Source organism: Setaria italica, chromosome VI (genome assembly GCF_000263155.2).
Source record: "Setaria italica strain Yugu1 chromosome VI, Setaria_italica_v2.0, whole genome shotgun sequence".
Lineage (NCBI taxonomy): Eukaryota > Viridiplantae > Streptophyta > Magnoliopsida > Poales > Poaceae > Setaria > Setaria italica.
The window spans coordinates 35,953,173-35,970,875 of record NC_028455.1 but is presented as its reverse complement, the minus strand read 5'-3'; the positions used below and the strand labels follow the sequence as shown (position 1 = coordinate 35,970,875).

Genomic DNA, 17,703 nt, shown 5'->3' with positions numbered 1-17,703 from the left:
CGCCCTCAGATTGACTGCTGCTGCAACCCCCCTTCCATATCAACCATGCCACAACTGACCAGAGCAAGTCCTGCACCAGCCACCAGTGCCAGAGCCAGCGAGGACGGCAGCAGATGCAGGTTCTTAGCCTTGCTGGCCAGCTCCCCACACGTTCTCCCTCTCTTCTCCCTCCCTAACTCTCTTTTGCTGGTTTTTTGGTTGTGGCGGCCGGGACCCCCAGAATCCCAGCACGCCTCATCACCTAGGTTACGCCTTCAAAACCATGTCTGATCCAAATGGATATGAAGATGCACGATACCGCAATCTCTAATAAATGATATGGATCCATCAAATTGTACAAACTCACACCCAATTTGAATATAATCCATCCAAGTCATTCCAATAGTTTACATGAGGAGTTAGCAAACCACCAACAATTATAGGGGATTTCCCCTTTTATCATGCCCAATTTTTATCCCATTTAAGATGTACAGTATTTCTAGAAAGTGCAATTACGCAGGAAAGAAACAGTACTGCAACAGATGGTACAATATGCCTTCCAGTAATAACTAAGGAAAAAGCAGAATAATTAGCCAACAAGAAATCATGTAAGAGCACCTTAATGCATTCCTTTCCCGTGTTTTCATCTTCCACTACAACTGCATCCATGAATTTCCCCATGGCAACGGTAACAGCAAGATTATATTTCTTCTGTGAGGGCCTACAAAGTTCATGCATGCGACCATGGACTCCAGGGAATAACCGCTTTAGACTACCAACAGTTTCCTTCAATCGAGCATCGCGCTCACTTTCATGCTTGTCAGCTTTAAGCTCCCGTAGTTGTGTATCAATTTCATCCACCCTCTGCTTCAGTGTTTGGTACCTAGATCTGCACAAAATTTGTTAATTTGTTAGTACTTACATTAAAAATCAAAAATAATATGGATAGAGGTAAAGAATTGTTGTGCTAAAGGACACAATATCAAATCAAAGAACTTAGTCTAACCCTGAAGATTGGCGTTCCTTTGCAATTCTGTTATGTTCCTCACGCAATTGTGCAAGCTCATTTTCATGTTTCGGGATGGAATGAAGAATCTTGTTAATTCTTGTCTGCAATTCACGCTCTTGTGATGATAGCTCTTCCTCACGGCTATGCAGCTGCTGCATGTTCTCCTCTAAATTCTTTTTTGCTTCAACGTAAGCATTTAATTTTTTGTCTATAACTTCCTTTTCATCTCTCAACTTTGCTGTCTTCATTCCTGCGTCCTCCTTACTGTAATGAAAACAGTCAGAATCCCAACAGCGTTGAAGCCAGAGGATTCATAAGCAGAAACAATATGATAAGAAGTTTGAAGTTCACTATTTTAGTCACGATTGACGACAACAGTTCCAGAACGAGCTACTTAAGATAAGGCCCACTAATATGTGCTAAGTTTAACACAATGGAAATTTCATTGAGCTGAACACTGAAACTCAAAAATCATCAGCAGCGAGATGGTTGTTTTATCTAGTTGCTCATGGTTATCAAATATTTAATACTCGCAGTTATCTTGATAAGAAACTGAGAAGAAACAAAGCTATGTATTTCCAAAGCACCTATCTTGATAAGATGGTTGTTTATAGTGAATGCTGCATTTTACAAGATTGAATCTCTTGGAGACAACAACTGTATGGCGTGCGAGATACAAATTAGTAGTGGCATGTGCGTTTTGTTTAGTGTGCACAAGTATAAAGCATCAAACAGAAAAGAACTGAGTGACTGTAAATATTTGTGGAAGGTCACTAACCATACGAAATAGTAAGACATCAAGTAGTGGAGATACATTTTAGAACAATTGCAATCTGCAAGAAGATATTTCCGAAGAGAGTGCACCCCAGGTTTTTCTTCTCTCTCTTGCCTCAGGGGCAATTCATCCCATTTTTACAAGGCTATTGAATTTAGAGTAATCACAACTTCAAGGTCTCCAGTTTCAATAGTTTTGACAGAAATCATTCAACAGCCAGGTGCTTATTCACCAGACACTGTCTGCAAGCAAGCCTCCCCCCCACCCCCCACCCCCAACCCCACCCACCCACTGCTCCAAGGGTGCTTCTCTTAGGTTATGCAAAAACCTTTATGCTTACGCGTTCAACATTGGGACAGCTTATTTAGCCTTTAACTTCTCCCTTCTTTTTTCATTGCGTTGCTCATTATGTGTCTCAGCTCTAGGATATGGCCTTCCCCAACTTGCTTGGGACTAAAAGGTTCTATTGTCATTACTGTTATTGTATGTAAAGTTAGTGTCTTCATGATATAACCTACGCAGGTTGCATTTCTGTCGTTGTAGTCAATTTCTTTTGGAACCTTCCACATTCATATGCATGTATTTTTTTTGTGGAGGATGCCATTAGAACTGAATGTATGCTTCAGATACCAACTCTGCAAATACATGTAAAATCAGTATAAAATTTAGATCCTGCTACAGCTTTTCTTCTTTTATGCACTCAGTCCCAGGTTTTTTCTACTCTATATCTGCCTGCTGGCTGTCCTGATCCTGGCCCAGATTCAATTGGCCGTTTAAAAAGTAAGGGACAAAACCGAGTCTCTAGTGAAAGTAAGACGACAAAATTTGCTGTTCCACCATAAAAAAAGCATAGGCTGCCGAGGGAGGCCTAACACCTAGCAACAGTTGAAACACTGGGATTCCACTGTCTTCCCACCTACCGCCACTCTTCCAATTACTCTGGCCAGCGAGATAAGCATTCAATGGAGGCAACCGCCAATGTTAGGGTATTTGCGTTGATATAGTATGTTATTTTGGCTAATCTCTGGCATATTGGTGTGTGCCAGAGTCATTTTCATTTTCACACTATAAATAAGCCACAATACACATCTATGATCTAAGGCATAACAGTAATCTGTCTGCACTTAATCTGAAGCAGCTCAACTCATAAACGCACATGTTCTTCCTAAAATAGTACACAGAAGATGTCATAATGTCTAGATGGACTAAATATCAAATCAACACTGCACATAAGATGTCTGATCAAACTCACATTCTATGATACTCCTGGAGCTGGTCGTCAGCTAACTGCAGTTTTCCACTTTTATCTTGTCCTTTCTCATTCAATTCCTCAAGAGCTTTTCTGACATCAACTAGAGCACTTTCCAGCCTTCTCATCTCTTCCAGATGCTTCTTGCTATCATCCTTCTTTTTGTCAATCTCTTTCTTGCAACTTTTGATTTTTGATTTGAGCCGAGATATTTGCTCTTTCAATTTAAGAAGCTCAGGTTGCTGAAAATAAAGATATAATTACATTATACAATTTTACTAGCATGACAAGTTGAATGAAGTCCAAAGATAATGGTACATCACTTAAAATTCTACAGGGCAAACCTCCTATTAGCTATTAAAAAGGGTTCCTAGCAATAACTTCTCTGCAGCAAACTAGCATCACTGAACTAGTGCAAAACATGGAGCACTTAACAAAGAGAGCAAAAATGATGAATTAAAAGCAAAAGATACATTCAGCAATTTCATAATGATTATGTTTGTACGAGCACCCAAATCATTTAGTAACAATAGCAGAAAATAGACATAAGCGAAGAACTAAGCTAAAAGAGCATTAAATGGCAGCATATAAGTTATCACTGAACCCATTCACCACCACCAACAACAACAACCCCAAAGTCCCAAGCAAGCTGGGTAGGCTATCATTGAACCATGCAAAACATATAAAAATCCATGATATTATACATGTCCACAACAAAAGTTTTGGTGGAGCAAAAGAGTGAATAGAAAAGCACTTACCTTCTTGTCGAGTTCAAGCTTTTTCTTGGCTATACTCTTCTCGCACAATGTCATTTTCTTCAGAAAAGCACTTTGCTCCTTCTTTTTTGCAGTTAGTTCATTTTCAGCAGATTGATTCTCTTCCTGCACTTGCTGAAGAGACTCTCTGTCCTCAGCAAGCTCAGCCTCCATTTTCTCTCTGTCTTTTTCGATGGTATAGAGTTGCCACAGGGAATGCTCTGTCTTCAACAGTTTCTGGGGGAAGGAATCAAGGAGTGAGCATAATTAACGTGAACAGATTAAATAAACTGCAGCCACAGCTCACGCAAAGACTAACAAACCAGGTCCTGCTGGTGGCGTAGATGATTCTCTGCCTCTTCTTTTTGCGCCTTCTTCTGCTTCCGCTCCATGACAATGGTCCTTTTCTCTTGATAGACAAGCGCAGAGTTCTCTTCGGCCCTGGCTTTCTGCTCCTCGAGCTCGTCGTACTCCCTCCTAAGCTCATCGGAGCCTGAGATCTGCTCCAGAAGCGCGGTGAGCTCCTTGGGGTTCTTGGAGGCGATGGATTCCACATCACCCTGCAGTGCCCATCGTCAGTGGCCACAAGTAAATCCTAGATTAAAAACCGCAAATTATCAGGGAGATACAATGACGAAGGGAATAATGGAGAGACCTGGAAGACGAGGAAGTTGCGAGCCTTTACGAGGATGCCGAGGGATCTGAGCTTGGCGTTGTAGTCGTCCCAGGAGACAAGGCGGCCGTCGATGCGGTACTCACTGCCGCCGGCGCCGGTGATGGTGCGGGTGAAGTGGAGCTCCTCCTGGTTGGGTTGGCGGTAGACGAGGCGGACGGAAGCCCTGCGACCCTTGGCCTCCTTGTCGCGGTCGTCGAGGGCGTAGATGAGGTCCTTGAGCTGCGCGCCGCGGAGGTGCGCTGAGCGCACGCCGAGCACGAAGCTGATGGCATCCATCAGGTTCGACTTGCCGGCGCCATTGGGGCCGATGATGGCCGTGAAATCGAAGAAGGGCCCAATCGTCTGCGTACCCTTGTACGACTTGAAGTTCTCCACCTCCAGCCGGTGGATCCGACCGCCGCCACCGTCGCCCCTGGACCGGATGTCGCTGGTGCGCCCATCCTCAGCCGCCGCCGCCGCCATCTTCTTCCCTCCACCTTCAAGCTAGGGTTTCGGTCGGACCGGAGGCATTCGAAAACAGACAGACGGGAGGAAGAGGATGAAGACGAAGGGAGCGCAAGAGCAGATCGGGTTCACCCCGGCCCCTTGGATGCTCCCGTGCACCCGGCCGGATGCTTCCCTTGGATGCTGAAGCAACGGTCCAGATGCACCGCATTTTTGGACGGCGGCCAAGAATCGTGAAACCTGCACGGTTGATGCAACTATGGCGTACCGCCGTGGGGAGGAGCGTTTTTCAATTAAGTTGTATTAACATGGGAAAATGGAGAGAAGTGCCGTCAGAAGAAGCTGTAGAAAAGCGCGCCGTTTAACTACTAGTTTCATATTATTTTGGCCATAAGCAAGATTCTACCTGCTCTAGGGTCTATACCTTAGCAAAATAGGCCCGCCCAGCCCTACGCTCGTTTAGAGCTGGGCGTGGCGCTGATTTTCACGGCTCGAAAAATAGGCAGGCCTAAACCCAGTCCAAATAATAAAATGAATCACATTTTAAAAAAAGATGAGCAGCCCACCCTAAACTGGACCCAATTTTGTTGGCTCGGTGGAGTTAGTAGGCGGGCTTGGCAGAGATTTTTAGCCCCGAAAGAAATCAGGCTTTTTGCTGACCCGGTCCGAGTTTTGCTCAAGTCTAGATGTAACATACGCAGTTCAAATGGATGCAAAACTTGCATCACACACGGGACAACCTATGTGAGGTAGGGGAGCAGGTCAAAAGTAATACATGCTCTCCATGCAGCGTCAAATTAGCATATTCGAAATATTGATATAGAGTTAATAGATTGTTCAATCAAGTATAAGAAAATATTGAATACTCCGTAGTATTTATGGAGGAAGATTGATGGGCTGCTATGCTTGTACTAGCTGATTTAATGGGTTTAAAGTTACAGGACTTAACTAGCTTACAGAAGCTACATTTTTTTAATAATGGATAGCAATCCGGCTTCAGCCTCCTTAAACGAAGCTACATTTTTTTAATAATGGATAGCAATCCGGCTTCAGGCTCCTTAAACGAAGATGATCAGTCCACAATTATTACATATATTAGCTTTTTAAACAAATAAACCAACTCAAAATCCAATTCTCAAATTAAAGCACCATCCATTTGAAAAAAATTGAAGTGTTTTCATTTCAAAGGACCGACCTGCTGAAATGAAGAGGTCACGATTGCTTTCTCTTTGCTGCAACTTGGCCAAATTCGGAGCCAGTGTGTTTCCCCAAATAGTACATGTAAAAAAAAATTTGGTCAGCATCTATCAAGAAACACCTCATTGTTAGCCATATTACCCTACATATAGTTGCAGCTCCCGTTAATAAGTATAGATTTGGCTTTCGCACCCCTTGCTTAGCCCATATTGTTCGTACTTGATACAAATACCATGTATATAGCACACCATAGAAACTTGGAACAATGACAACTAAAGAAAAGGTAGTTAATGAATTCAACATAATTAAAAACACATAGTATTTGTCTCCACTCCAATTCTTGTTGGCAAGATTACCTAAATTTGTTAGGATGATCCCTTAAAGACTTTAAGTAGTACACGAAGATCTTAATCTTTAGTGGTAACCTTATTTGCCAAATTTCTTGTAACTTTTGTACAAGATCTTAATCTTTAGCGGTAACCTTATTTGCCAAATTTTCTGTAACATTTGTACCGACGAATACTTATACATAGAATAAACCATTCTTATTAAGGGGCCAAGTAAATTCATCTCTTCCTTCACGAATTTTACATTCACTATTCTAGCCACTATAGCTTGGACCCTACTAAAGATCTTCTAAAAGATATATTAAGAGGTGTTGCATTTAAGACATGAGCCAATATAGTTATAGTAGACATCAGCCACTGTATGTGGATTTGGGAAAAAAACAAGCCATATATATTAGAAATCTATACCAACAAGCACAAACGGATCCATCCTTCGTGGGCTGCTAATCAGCAAGTACGAAGCGCATTGATTGCGCCTACTTGCGGAAGACAACACAATGATGCGTAGCTTCGCCGAGCTAGAGAAGGCCGCGGCTCCAAACTAGCAGCAGCTACAGTAGTTGCAGCCAATGCATTTTTCAGCTGTCCAAATTCACTCTTTTTCAGCTGTAGATGATCGAGCTACAAACCTGCAGCCGAGCAGCTGCACTTAACAGCCGCAGCCGCAGCCGCAGCATAAGCAGTGGAGTGGAGTGGTTGGGGCCAGAGCAAGGGGCAAAAGGGGGTGAGGGATTGCTATCCACGAGCTGACATGCATGCTAGGCTATTAGGAATTTTTTTTATTTTTAACTTTTTAATTAATATTTTAAAAATAACCCACCGAAACAAATATTTGCACTGCTACATCAAAGGGTCGAGCTACAACAAAAGGTCGGGAAAGAAGTGTAACTATACCACAGTTACAGCAACTTTAACAAGAAGATAGCACTGAATAAGAAAACATTGTATAGGCCAATCATCTCATGAAACTTTTGAAGAAATGTAAGAATTACATAGCTGAATTCTGAGAGGCATGAGTTAGCTCAAAGTTTCATGCCACGTATCCTCTAAAATTGAAAAATCCCCAAACACCTATGACAACTCTGAAACGAGTAGGAGTGTTGAAAAACATGAGATGGTCATGCGAGGCTATGCATGCCCTCTGAAATTGGAAAATTCCCCGGTAACTCCATAACGACAAGGAATGCTCACAAACATAATCTGTAGATCATGATATGCTTGAGGGCAGATATCCACTCAAATTAAAAAAAAATTCTCAAACACCTCCGGCAACCACGAAATGATTAGAAAGGCTAACGAACATGAGCTATGCTTGATGCCAGATATCCTCTGAAATTCAAAAAAACTACCAAACAAACCTGGAACGGCTAGAAAAGTTGAGAAACAAACATGCCCTATCAGATATCCTCTGAAACTGAAAAATTCCCAAACACCTCCGGCAACCTTGGAACGACCAACATCAGTTACAGGTCATGCTTGAGGCCACATAAATCTAAATGTTCTCAAACACCTGCAGAAACAACCATCAAGGTTGCTCGCGATTGGACTTGCTATCTTTTGGAGGCAAAATCAATTAATAAGCAACGGAAAATTAAAGGAAATCCATTTTTCTGGCAGAATTTCTCTTACAATATATATCACTTATTGCCATGCATAAAATCAATGTCATATGAAAATATCTTAATTTGCTATAACATCAATAGTTTAACTGCTAATAGTTGGTCAAATGACAAAGTTTTATATATAGGACATAGGATCTTATCTTAATATAGGGGTAAAATGGAAGGATGGAACAAGAAGTCAGTAATCCTGGCTCTGGAGCTGCAGCCTCTTGGTGGTTGTCCTTCGTTGCTCGGGTTGCGACAGGCTCTGGAAGCCGGACGCCCTGCTGCCCAAGGAGGCGAGCAACCTGTACCTGCTGCTGCTTATCTCGTCCACTCCCACTCCCATGTGGTGGCTGTGGGCGTCCCAGGAGGCGTCGTCGGCGACGAGGTCCTCGGCGGCGGCGTCTGGTACTGCTTCGTCTACCGTGGGCGGTGGCCACTTGGTGAGGGTCGTCTTGTTGGAGTCGTCGTCGTCGTCGGCCGTGTATGCGTCGCACTTCTTGTCGTGGCGGTAGCCGGTGTCGTAGGCGCAGGTGAGGCACATGGTGGGGCTGTCGGAGTAGTGGGAGGAGCCGCCGCTGAAGGACCAGGTGCGGGAGGAGGCGGAGTTGGAGGAGGAGGCGGAGGACGGGGAGGAGGAGGAGGTCGGGCTGGCGAGGAAGCCGTTGTTGTGGGCGGAGGCCCTGCGGCGCGCGTCCCTGAGGCGGTGGGCGTCGGTGAGCAGGGCGAGGATGCTGTCGGTCCGGCGCTGCATGCAGGCGCCCCAGTCGAAGCCCTTGTCGTCGACGTAGTGGAAGCTCCGGAGGTCGTGCATGGCGGGCATGTCGGGCAGGAAGTCGCGGGGTAGGTCGTCGGGGCCGTGCGTGAGGAGGAACTCGAGGACGACGAGCGCCTTGTAGACGGGGCGCCACTCCTTCCAGTCGGCGGCGTGGCTGAGGCGCTGGTGCAGCACCTTGGCGATCCTCCAGCAGTCGTCCATGTCGAAGGCGGCGTCGGCGATGCAGGCCAGCGTCTTGGCGTCGGGGACGCAGGGATCGTTGTTGGTGGCATCCTGAACCAGCCTGCAATCGATCGCGATCGATTAACCCACATACCATGGATCGATCGACAGAGGTGGAAGAAGAAGAAGGAGAAGGAGGAGGAGGAGGAGAAGGGTGACCGTACAGCTCTGCCGGCGTGACGTCGCCCAGCGCCAGCCTCGCCTGCTTGTACTTGTCCTGCAGGAACCCCGACGCCTGCCGCTTCACCTCGCCGGCGAGCAGCTGCCACCGCGCCGTGCTTGCGGCCATTATATATTATTCTTATTATTTGTTGTTGTATGATATGATACGGATCAGAGGCTGCAAATGCAAATCCAAATTTGCAGCTGGATAGCTAGGAGAAGGACAAAGACGAGGACGCGCAGGGCAAGGGCACGATGGATGGTGGAGGGCCGGCCGTGGTTGCATGATGCATGCGCGACCCTTTGCTTGGCTTCTCTCTCTCTTTTGCTGGCCTTGGGTTAGCCACCGACCGGGTCTCTCGCCGCCGCAGCCGGGCCTGCCGTGTTCTGAGCTTACCACCACCAGTATTCAGTATGTCTCGCCGTCTTGCATTCTGATCGGCGATGAGCCTACTCGATTGCATTATTGCAATTTGCAAGGAATCCAACGACAGACAGCAACATCCCATAGGACATATAGCACTCTTATTTGAATTCGAAATCACGATTCACAGATTTATTATTCATACAAGGCAGGAGCACTCTGCAACAATCGTTTCTTCAACCACTCCTCTGGCTTATTTACCGGAACCCAACAATAAAACAGCCGATACAGTTTTTTTTTTCCTTCACAAAAAATGAAAAAAAAGGTCGTTTTGTCCAACAGCAAAAGCATACGTCTCTATCCAAAACCAACCCATAACTACACAAGCCAAAGTTGGCCGCAAAGAATGGCCGGCCCCTTGTCGATAGCATCCCTTCCCTCCAAACTAATCAATCTTGACATTTGAATACAGGAGGGTGTCCCTGGTAAGTGGCATATTCATCAGCAAGCAAACCTGCACAATCATAAATGTGGTTTAGGGTAAATAAGTTTAGGCAGCCAAGACAAGTAATAATGTTTCAATCTCCTGCATATCAAACAAGGTTCCGGCTCACCCCTATGAGAGTTGAAACCAGCAGGATGATCCCCGTAATCCATGCCAAACTCTTTCGAACAAGTACAACAGAGGCTGTAGCAATAGTTTGGCTTGCTTCTTCTAGTTGTCTCGAAATGTGCAATGAAGATGGTGCCTCAATTATGGACCCTAAGAATGATGAAGCCTCCTGTGTGGATACCACCAGCCCAACAATTTTCCCTATTTAGTTGTTACAGCCAAAACCAGATGGTCATCAGTGTGCCCCTTTTTTTGCAGGTAGCAAAGGTAATAAGTACAAAGTTCGAAACAAGGAACCGGCTTGATTAGCATAGAAGAGTTCCTTATTGGATAGTCGCAACAGAGGAAATGCTCATGTCGTATTCACTGGTACTTGGTAAATTACCTTTATATGCTCCATGTAGGGACTGAAACGCTTTGGTGACAGCTCTCTGAACTATTTCGGTTCCCTGCTTAACAATTTCCGTGGAAGCATATTCATCCTCCAGAGCCTACAGAAACCATCAAATTAGCGAGTGCATATATCAATACTATCAAAAAGCAATATTCATCCTTCAGAGCCTACACAAACCCATCAAAACCGCAACTGCATATCACTAACACAGGAAACTCATATTACTGACTAAAGAATCCTGTTTACATGAGATGGAGTTAGATCATGGACAGCATTAAGTGTGGACAATGGCAAGGTTTACTGTTTTGCACACACTTAGTAGAACTCAGTTACCCAATTTCAAATTACAAACTAACAATTTATGTGTTACCTTTATCCCAGTGAAGTGGCATACTAATAACTCTGCAGGGCTGATTACACCTGAGAAGTCTTCATGGACCTGAATAGCCCTTTCTATAGTTTTAAGAAGGGAAGCCAAGCTGGACGCAAACTCCAAGTCTGCTTCCTGTAAATAAATGCATGGCAATAAAGCTGAGACTAGAGATGTCAAGAATGCAAGTGCAGTACTTTTTTTCAATTAAATAGAACGTTACTTAGTTATACCAATACATGCTACTACAGATCGTGCCATGGTAATAACCATGACTGGACTCCATCTTAACAGAATAAGTTCAGAGGGAGAAAGAGGGTGGGAACATTTTTGTGTGCATAGAAGGGATGCTGACCTTATGAAGTAGCAGAGTAAGACTATTTCCACTCTCCAAGGGAATGACTAGTTCACCACTAGACTTCTGATACGATCCCTCCAACCAGTTTGCCTGACAAAGAATTTTTCAACTTTTAGTTTGTAAATAGAAAGGTTATGCTATAGTACTACATTTCCCTTACTTACCAATCTGGAAAGTTCACTATCAGTAAGATCTGATCCAGTATGATCTAGAGATTCATCTGAATGAATGATAATTAGTTCATCCTTATCTGCAAAGTAAATTATGGATAAAGAAAATATGTCAACAACAACCCCCAAAAAAAACAACCCAGAAGTTGGACATCCACAATAATAATGCGCTAGATAGTCGATTAAACCTGTAAGCCCTGTAGCAGCATTGTTTGCACCTTCAATCCTTGTCTTGAAAATGCTGCCAGCTTCAGATACGAAGCTATCAGCTGAGGCTGACACACAAGCAGCAGGGAGAAATTCAGTCACAAAATTAAAATTGGCAAATACTGATAAAAGCATTCCAGAACAACTGGCATACCACTGGACCCAGCAATTTGCACGAGGAAAACAGCGCGCGGTCTATCGAATGGATTGGGAAGAAGCACTTTGTTTAACTGAAAATCAAAAGAACAAAGGCTGAAGCATTCTGGTAGAGCAGCAGGAAGCATGTAGAGGTTAGCTGGTTCCAGGGGAAGTATAAATAACCTGCGAAGAAGAAAGCGCCGGTAGGGCGGTTGGCGGTGCAAAACCAAGCAAGACGGAAACGGCAGCAGAAACTTCATTTAACGACATTGAAGCCTCCTGCAGTAACGCGATGATGCCATTGTATGTTACGTACTGTACTTAGCAAGCAATCATAAAAAGAGAGGCCTGATGTTGCGTATATCAGACTAAGTACCCAAGAGTAACCAGTGACTAAACTAGCTACGCAATGGTCGTTTTAAGCACGACAGGCAGGAAGCTAAAAGTGTAAACAGATCTAAGCAGATTCGTTGGTTCGGGATGGGGAAATTTGGTGCGGAACCTGGTCGTCGGTTGGCTGATCCCGCAGGTAGCGGTGCGACGCCGCATCGATGAAGACCGCGGAGGCTTCTCCATGGTGACCCTGCCCCTGCCCCTGCCACACGACAGCGGACGAGCATCAGGGGAACACGCACCGGAAGAGAAGGGAAAGAGAAAGAAGAAAGTAAGATCTTACCGGAGCAGCAGCAGCCACGGCAAGAAAGAGGGAGAGGAGGAGGAGGAGGAGATGGTGGCAGCGAGCCATGGTCGCCGACCTTGCTCGAGATCGATGGGATCGTCGAGTGGCAGCAGCAAGATTGGATCTTTCTTGGCCCTGCCCTTGCCCTTGCCCTGGGGGGATTGATTTGATGACAGGGAGTTCACGAGAGGGGATCAGGGAGACACGACTACACGAGTACGACGACGCCTCCACCACGCACGATTGCTTTGTTGGGCTTTACTTGCTTCTCCGGCCCAGCAAACACCCCCGGCCCAGCCCGGTCTGCTGGCTGCTGCGATGGCAATCGTCTCGCAGGGGAACTGGTCTGTCAGGTACAGGACACTTCCCCGATGCGGAGGCCCGATGCGGTAACAGAGGTAGCAGAGACATTGTGCATAGCTAAACGAACCGAAACCGAACTCGTCGATCCTGGCTAAATTAAAATTTGGTTGTACCTTGATTTGACCTGGCTAAATTTTGACTTTGCTGCTTATTATGACCTCAGATTTTGCCCTTTTGTTTCGTTTTCCAAAAAAAAATTATGTTGTTGTCTTAGAAAATATGAAGAAAGCTAAGAGGGGCAGTGATGCCACTAGAAGCTTTCGTAAGAACAGAAAAGCTCGCAAGATTGACCCTGCTGTCAAACCAACCAAGACAGCAGCAAGTTCCTATCGAGAACAAGACGCAGTGATCTCAGGTTTGCTAGGTCTTCGTCTTTTCTGCTAATTTGTCCTCACGTTTTCATAGTTTCATTTGAGTATTCACAGTTGTCTTGTTGTTTTTTTCCCTTCAATTAGGTTACTTGTATGGGGACCCAAATGAAGGTGTTTGGACTCGGCTCAGCGACGAGAAAAATCATATTTGTCTAAAAGTGTCACCTCAATTACTTTGTGCAATGGTGATTATATATGCTGCTGCTATAGTCTTCACAGTTTTCCAACGGATATATATTGAAACACGACCAGTTATAAATGATTTGAATTGTGACGTTCTGCAGGAGACACGACCTTATTTTCATGCTCAGGCATAGCTATACATTGCCAGGGGAAGAACCACCTTACAAGGTTTTTGACTTCTGCAAGTTTGGTTAGAGCACTACAAACAAAGACCATTTTGACTTAAAGGTTGGTGCTGACAGTCATCCTTTGCTAATTTGTTTACTTCCGATCATTATGCGCTCATTTCTTGCCTTATCATTTTGTAGATTGAAGTGCACCATGAAGGCAATGAAGTATACGAGAGGTTTTTGGATGAATTTGATTTAGCTCACAACTTTGCTGTTGTCAACGTCCGTACCTTCCTTAATGTTCATGTTGGACTTCAACATGTGCTGGAAATTCCACCCCATGGTGATGTATTATTAGTAGCTTTAGGGCGTGGTATCTCTGGCAAACTAATAATAAGGACTGTGATGGTGAGTGGTGGTTTTAGGGTATCCGAGTATGATGAAGATCTTGCCTGTAAAATCTTAGAGGTACACTTGCATGATGAAATGAGAATTTTATTCTGTTTCTATTATGATATGCATGGAAGCAATAAAATGTTTTCTTATTATATATGTAACTCTTGTTCCATTCCTCTTCATTCAAAATGTGACCCTTGTTACCTGTCACCTTTATTGCGTTATTAGGTTTGGGAAGGTGGGTCACTTTTTTCTTGGGATGGGAACTTTGTTGGCATGAACCTTTTTTTGACTACGAGAAGAGCCTTTTTCCTACCATGGAACACAATTTTCGAGCATCTGAAGCAGCAAGTAACTCTTGCGTACAGGTATTTCTACTCTTATACCTCACTTCCTCTTTCCCCATGAGTGTATAAGGTAAACCTTTTTGCGTGCCCAACAGCATATATATGAAATAATCTGATCATTTGATGCTGTTCCTTAGCTTGTTTGGCATTTGTGCTTTGCCATTTCTCATGTTTACTTTTAATATTTTTTCTGTCATCTCAATCAAAATATTGGCATCCTTGGGCATGTATCTCAGTTGACCTGTACTAGATTAGCTATATTTCTTGTGCCAATGTTGAAAACTGTATCTTTGTATTATTGGAATATGCACACTAGGAAAGCATTATGGTTGCTTTTCATGAAACAATTATATCCACAACTTTGAGGCCCTCACTATCTTGTTCCTTGCCTCAGATTTCTACCCATGTAGGTTTTGGCACCATTCTGCATATTAGAGTGGATTTTGGGCCATTTTCACCTCTTTTTTTTTTCAAAATACACGCAGACACCCACTACATGCATGTGCGCTCACCTTATAAATGCACGCTAATATGTCCTGCCCAACTACTAAAAAAATAATATGGCTGACCATATGCACATCACCTAATATTAAAAAAATAGGTCAGAAAAATAAAAGAATAATTGATCAAAAAATACGAGCGTTCATGCTTAAGCCCGGGATGGACTCAAACCCATATACTAGTAGGTTATGACATAAAATATCCTGGCCAACTGAGTTTTGCACAACCCAATTATTTGATGCGCAGTACATATATGGTTGAAATACAAACAACAGTCTTTTTTTTTTGCGCACAAACAATGTTATCCTTAAAATACATATCACTGACATCGACCAGAGCAAACAACAATTTCCGAAATGAAAAGGAACTAACAAACTACTCACAGCAAACAATTCAATTCGATTCTTTTCCCTCCGTAAAAGAAAATTACGGCCTAGTTGATATACATGGTTTTGCTTCACACGGCGATTCAGATCATGACATTTCGTTGACAGCCGCCTTTATGCCTTCTTAGTATTTGCGATGGATCTCGCTGCCTTGAGATTCAAAAACACCGCCCTATAATGGTAGATTCAAACAAAAGAAAAACCAAGCATCAATTCTCACACGCCAAAAATGGCACAAAATATGCTACCCATTCATTCTAAATTCTAGTTCATTTTAGATTTATCTTAAGTTACACTTCTCTAGTATTGACGTCTATGGAAAAATCATCACTATCTACCGCATCAAATGAGTTACATTGAATCTACCATAAAATTGATAGTGCGTTTATTTGGTATTGTAGGTATTATTATATTTTTCTATAAACTTAGTAAAGTTAAAAAGTAATTCTGACTTAGTATGAAGCTTAAATATAATTTGAAATGGAGGGAGTAATTGTTAATAAATATACAGTAGGCCTTACCAACAGGATGCGACGAAGCTGTGGAAAAGAACTCGGAGCTGGAGTGGCATGTACTCATAGTTGATCCAACTTACAATTGGCCAGAACTGCAGATAGTAACCCCAAACATGTCACCAGAAATAAAAAAAAACATAGATTGAAGCATCAATTTCCCAACAAAAAAAACAAGAGGAAAATGCCTACCTTCCAAGCTGTCAGTTGGACAGATGCATAATCCTTCTTCACCTTGCTCTTTACCTGTCCAAATGGTCTCCCTGTAAGTTATGAAAATTGCAAAGACTGATTATTTCCCATAACAAACAGTGGTATGCACATGCCTGTAGCCATGTAAGTCGCATCTAAGTGCTTAGTTTCTCAAAACATTGTTTTTTTTTCTGTTAATAGAATCGGAGGAGTCGTTCTGTTTGTTATAACATAGAAAGAAAAGAGGAAGTATGTGCTTTCTCAACTCTCAAGAAGAAAAAGAAATCTGTGTCATGTGTGTCTCAGAACTTGCAGTTGTCTGTCTGGGGAAAATTTCTCTTTGGTAGTAACCGGATCTGGTTTCGACAGAGGAAGAAAACTTGAACAATTGACAGGAACTTATTTTATGGGAATATACAATGAACTTTCCAGTGGAAACAATATACCTTCAACCACCAGACCATAATACATCATAAACATCATGTTATTCCATGGAGATGCAGTCAGCTGTTCTACTAAGACCTGCACATGGCAGATGGGTAAAACAGAGCTACCTTGATCAGGTTAGGACTTTGGAATAAAAAGACATACAAGTTGCATATGAGAAAACATGATGATTCGCCCAGAAAGGCGAAAAGAGGAACAGTTACATGCCTTCTTGGCTGTCGTTTCTTTTCCTTTCTTTCCCTTGAAAAACCTATCCATGAGCTTATGAAGGAAATGTCCAAAGGGTCCCGCATATGCAAATCCATATAGCTGTTTTACATCACCAACAAAAATGATAACAAGAACCACTGAATCAGAACTGCAGCAGCCGAGCTATTCAAATAGTAGTGATGGCCTCTAATTGTCAGAGAGCGAGTTTTCTTTCTTTGCACAAGAAAATAACATGACCTAAGGTCTGTCAGTAGGTGAAAATGGCAGTCCGGTTGTTGGTGATCCGTGGATGTATGCAGTAGCAGTTGCTATCAGCCTATCTTTCGCACAGAGTATTCCCGTTCTTGTTGGTTCCTAGCGCACATCAATCATGCGGATTTGTTTGTTCTTTGGTTTCCCGAGGGTCCTTTGATCGAGGCAGCAACGAATTGAAGGGAAAACGCTGGGAGTCCTTAGAAAGTAGAGTAACGCTTGACGTGATGCGGTAAATTCAGAGGAAAAACCATTTGGATTGGGCGCAGGTAAGATAAGTGGATTGTTGAACAGTAATTAAACCCAAGAACGCCTAAGAGGGGGGGGGGGGGGGGGGGGGGGGGCGGTTATGCAGGGCGGGGTGGAGCCCCGTGTGTCTATTGTACCCGGCGCTTTCTTAAATATTCACTCTGAATGCTTGGGGTGGGAATGTGGGGTGGGGTTCGACTGTTTTAAATATCCCTTCGCGTCGATGAATAATTCGACATGGATAGGATGGGGGGTTTCGATCGTTTTATAGAATGGCGCAGATGTTGTGCCCCCGGCAGGGATTGTGTGTCTTGGTTGGCAGTAGGGAATGGAGAGGGCGTCGATGGGGGCGCGGGCGAGCGTCAGACCTCTGCCACCAGCAGCAGACGGGAGCGTTGACGATGCGTGTTGGTGCGACAGTCAGTAAGATGGAGACAAGACAGGAGAAACCGGCTATTCGGCAGACGTAGCGACGAGTGACTACGTAGAGAGTGAACCGGTGAAGAGAGGGATGGCGACCAAATGGCTATACGTGGAGGAAGAGAAGCTGCGGAGTGCACCGTAAGGGGAGAGAGCGACAGTAAGTAGCAAAGGGAGTACGTACGCAGAAAGGACGTTACGGCTGATTAAACATGGAACTGTCGAGCGAATGAAAAGGGGAGCGAAATGCTTGAGTAGCCGTAAAGGGGACCCG

The 17,703-nt window shown here is 43.9% G+C and overlaps 4 protein-coding genes across 4 annotated transcripts in view; all 4 read right to left on the bottom strand.

Annotated features, from left to right (window-relative positions):
• The window catches only part of LOC101773711 (structural maintenance of chromosomes protein 1), an 11,415-nt gene extending 6,426 nt beyond the window's left edge, over nucleotides 1-4,989 (bottom strand). Inside the window, exons 1-6 of the mRNA XM_004974226.4 lie at nucleotides 4,423-4,989; nucleotides 4,091-4,327; nucleotides 3,771-4,004; nucleotides 3,016-3,254; nucleotides 986-1,252; nucleotides 598-868 (exon numbers count right to left, since the gene is read on the bottom strand). Of these exons, the coding sequence (XP_004974283.1) occupies nucleotides 598-868; nucleotides 986-1,252; nucleotides 3,016-3,254; nucleotides 3,771-4,004; nucleotides 4,091-4,327; nucleotides 4,423-4,905 (1,731 nt within the window). The 5' untranslated portion in view covers nucleotides 4,906-4,989. The remainder of the gene's footprint in view (nucleotides 1-597; nucleotides 869-985; nucleotides 1,253-3,015; nucleotides 3,255-3,770; nucleotides 4,005-4,090; nucleotides 4,328-4,422) is intronic.
• Nucleotides 4,990-8,153: 3,164 nt separating this feature from the next.
• On the bottom strand, nucleotides 8,154-9,324 carry LOC101773297 (clathrin interactor EPSIN 1). Its single transcript, XM_004974225.2, has 2 exons — nucleotides 9,200-9,324; nucleotides 8,154-9,096 (listed from the first exon to the last, which is right to left on the bottom strand). Exons 1-2 carry the CDS (start codon nucleotides 9,322-9,324, stop codon nucleotides 8,232-8,234), a joined length of 990 nt encoding a protein of 329 aa, XP_004974282.1. The 3' UTR covers nucleotides 8,154-8,231.
• Nucleotides 9,325-9,690: 366 nt separating this feature from the next.
• LOC101772610 lies at nucleotides 9,691-12,676 on the bottom strand. Its single transcript, XM_004974223.3, has 11 exons — nucleotides 12,488-12,676; nucleotides 12,314-12,406; nucleotides 11,995-12,090; nucleotides 11,828-11,903; nucleotides 11,655-11,741; nucleotides 11,461-11,546; nucleotides 11,294-11,386; nucleotides 10,939-11,073; nucleotides 10,560-10,665; nucleotides 10,176-10,375; nucleotides 9,691-10,075 (listed from the first exon to the last, which is right to left on the bottom strand). The coding sequence occupies exons 1-11, from the start codon at nucleotides 12,554-12,556 to the stop codon at nucleotides 10,007-10,009; spliced, it is 1,110 nt and encodes a 369-aa protein (XP_004974280.1). The 5' UTR covers nucleotides 12,557-12,676; the 3' UTR covers nucleotides 9,691-10,006.
• Nucleotides 12,677-14,923: 2,247 nt separating this feature from the next.
• The window catches only part of LOC101772204 (peroxisomal membrane protein PMP22), a 3,989-nt gene continuing 1,209 nt past the window's right edge, over nucleotides 14,924-17,703 (bottom strand). Inside the window, exons 2-6 of the mRNA XM_004974222.3 lie at nucleotides 16,506-16,607; nucleotides 16,298-16,373; nucleotides 15,852-15,922; nucleotides 15,669-15,754; nucleotides 14,924-15,319 (exon numbers count right to left, since the gene is read on the bottom strand). Coding sequence (XP_004974279.1) covers nucleotides 15,262-15,319; nucleotides 15,669-15,754; nucleotides 15,852-15,922; nucleotides 16,298-16,373; nucleotides 16,506-16,607 — 393 coding nt within the window. The 3' untranslated portion in view covers nucleotides 14,924-15,261. The remainder of the gene's footprint in view (nucleotides 15,320-15,668; nucleotides 15,755-15,851; nucleotides 15,923-16,297; nucleotides 16,374-16,505; nucleotides 16,608-17,703) is intronic.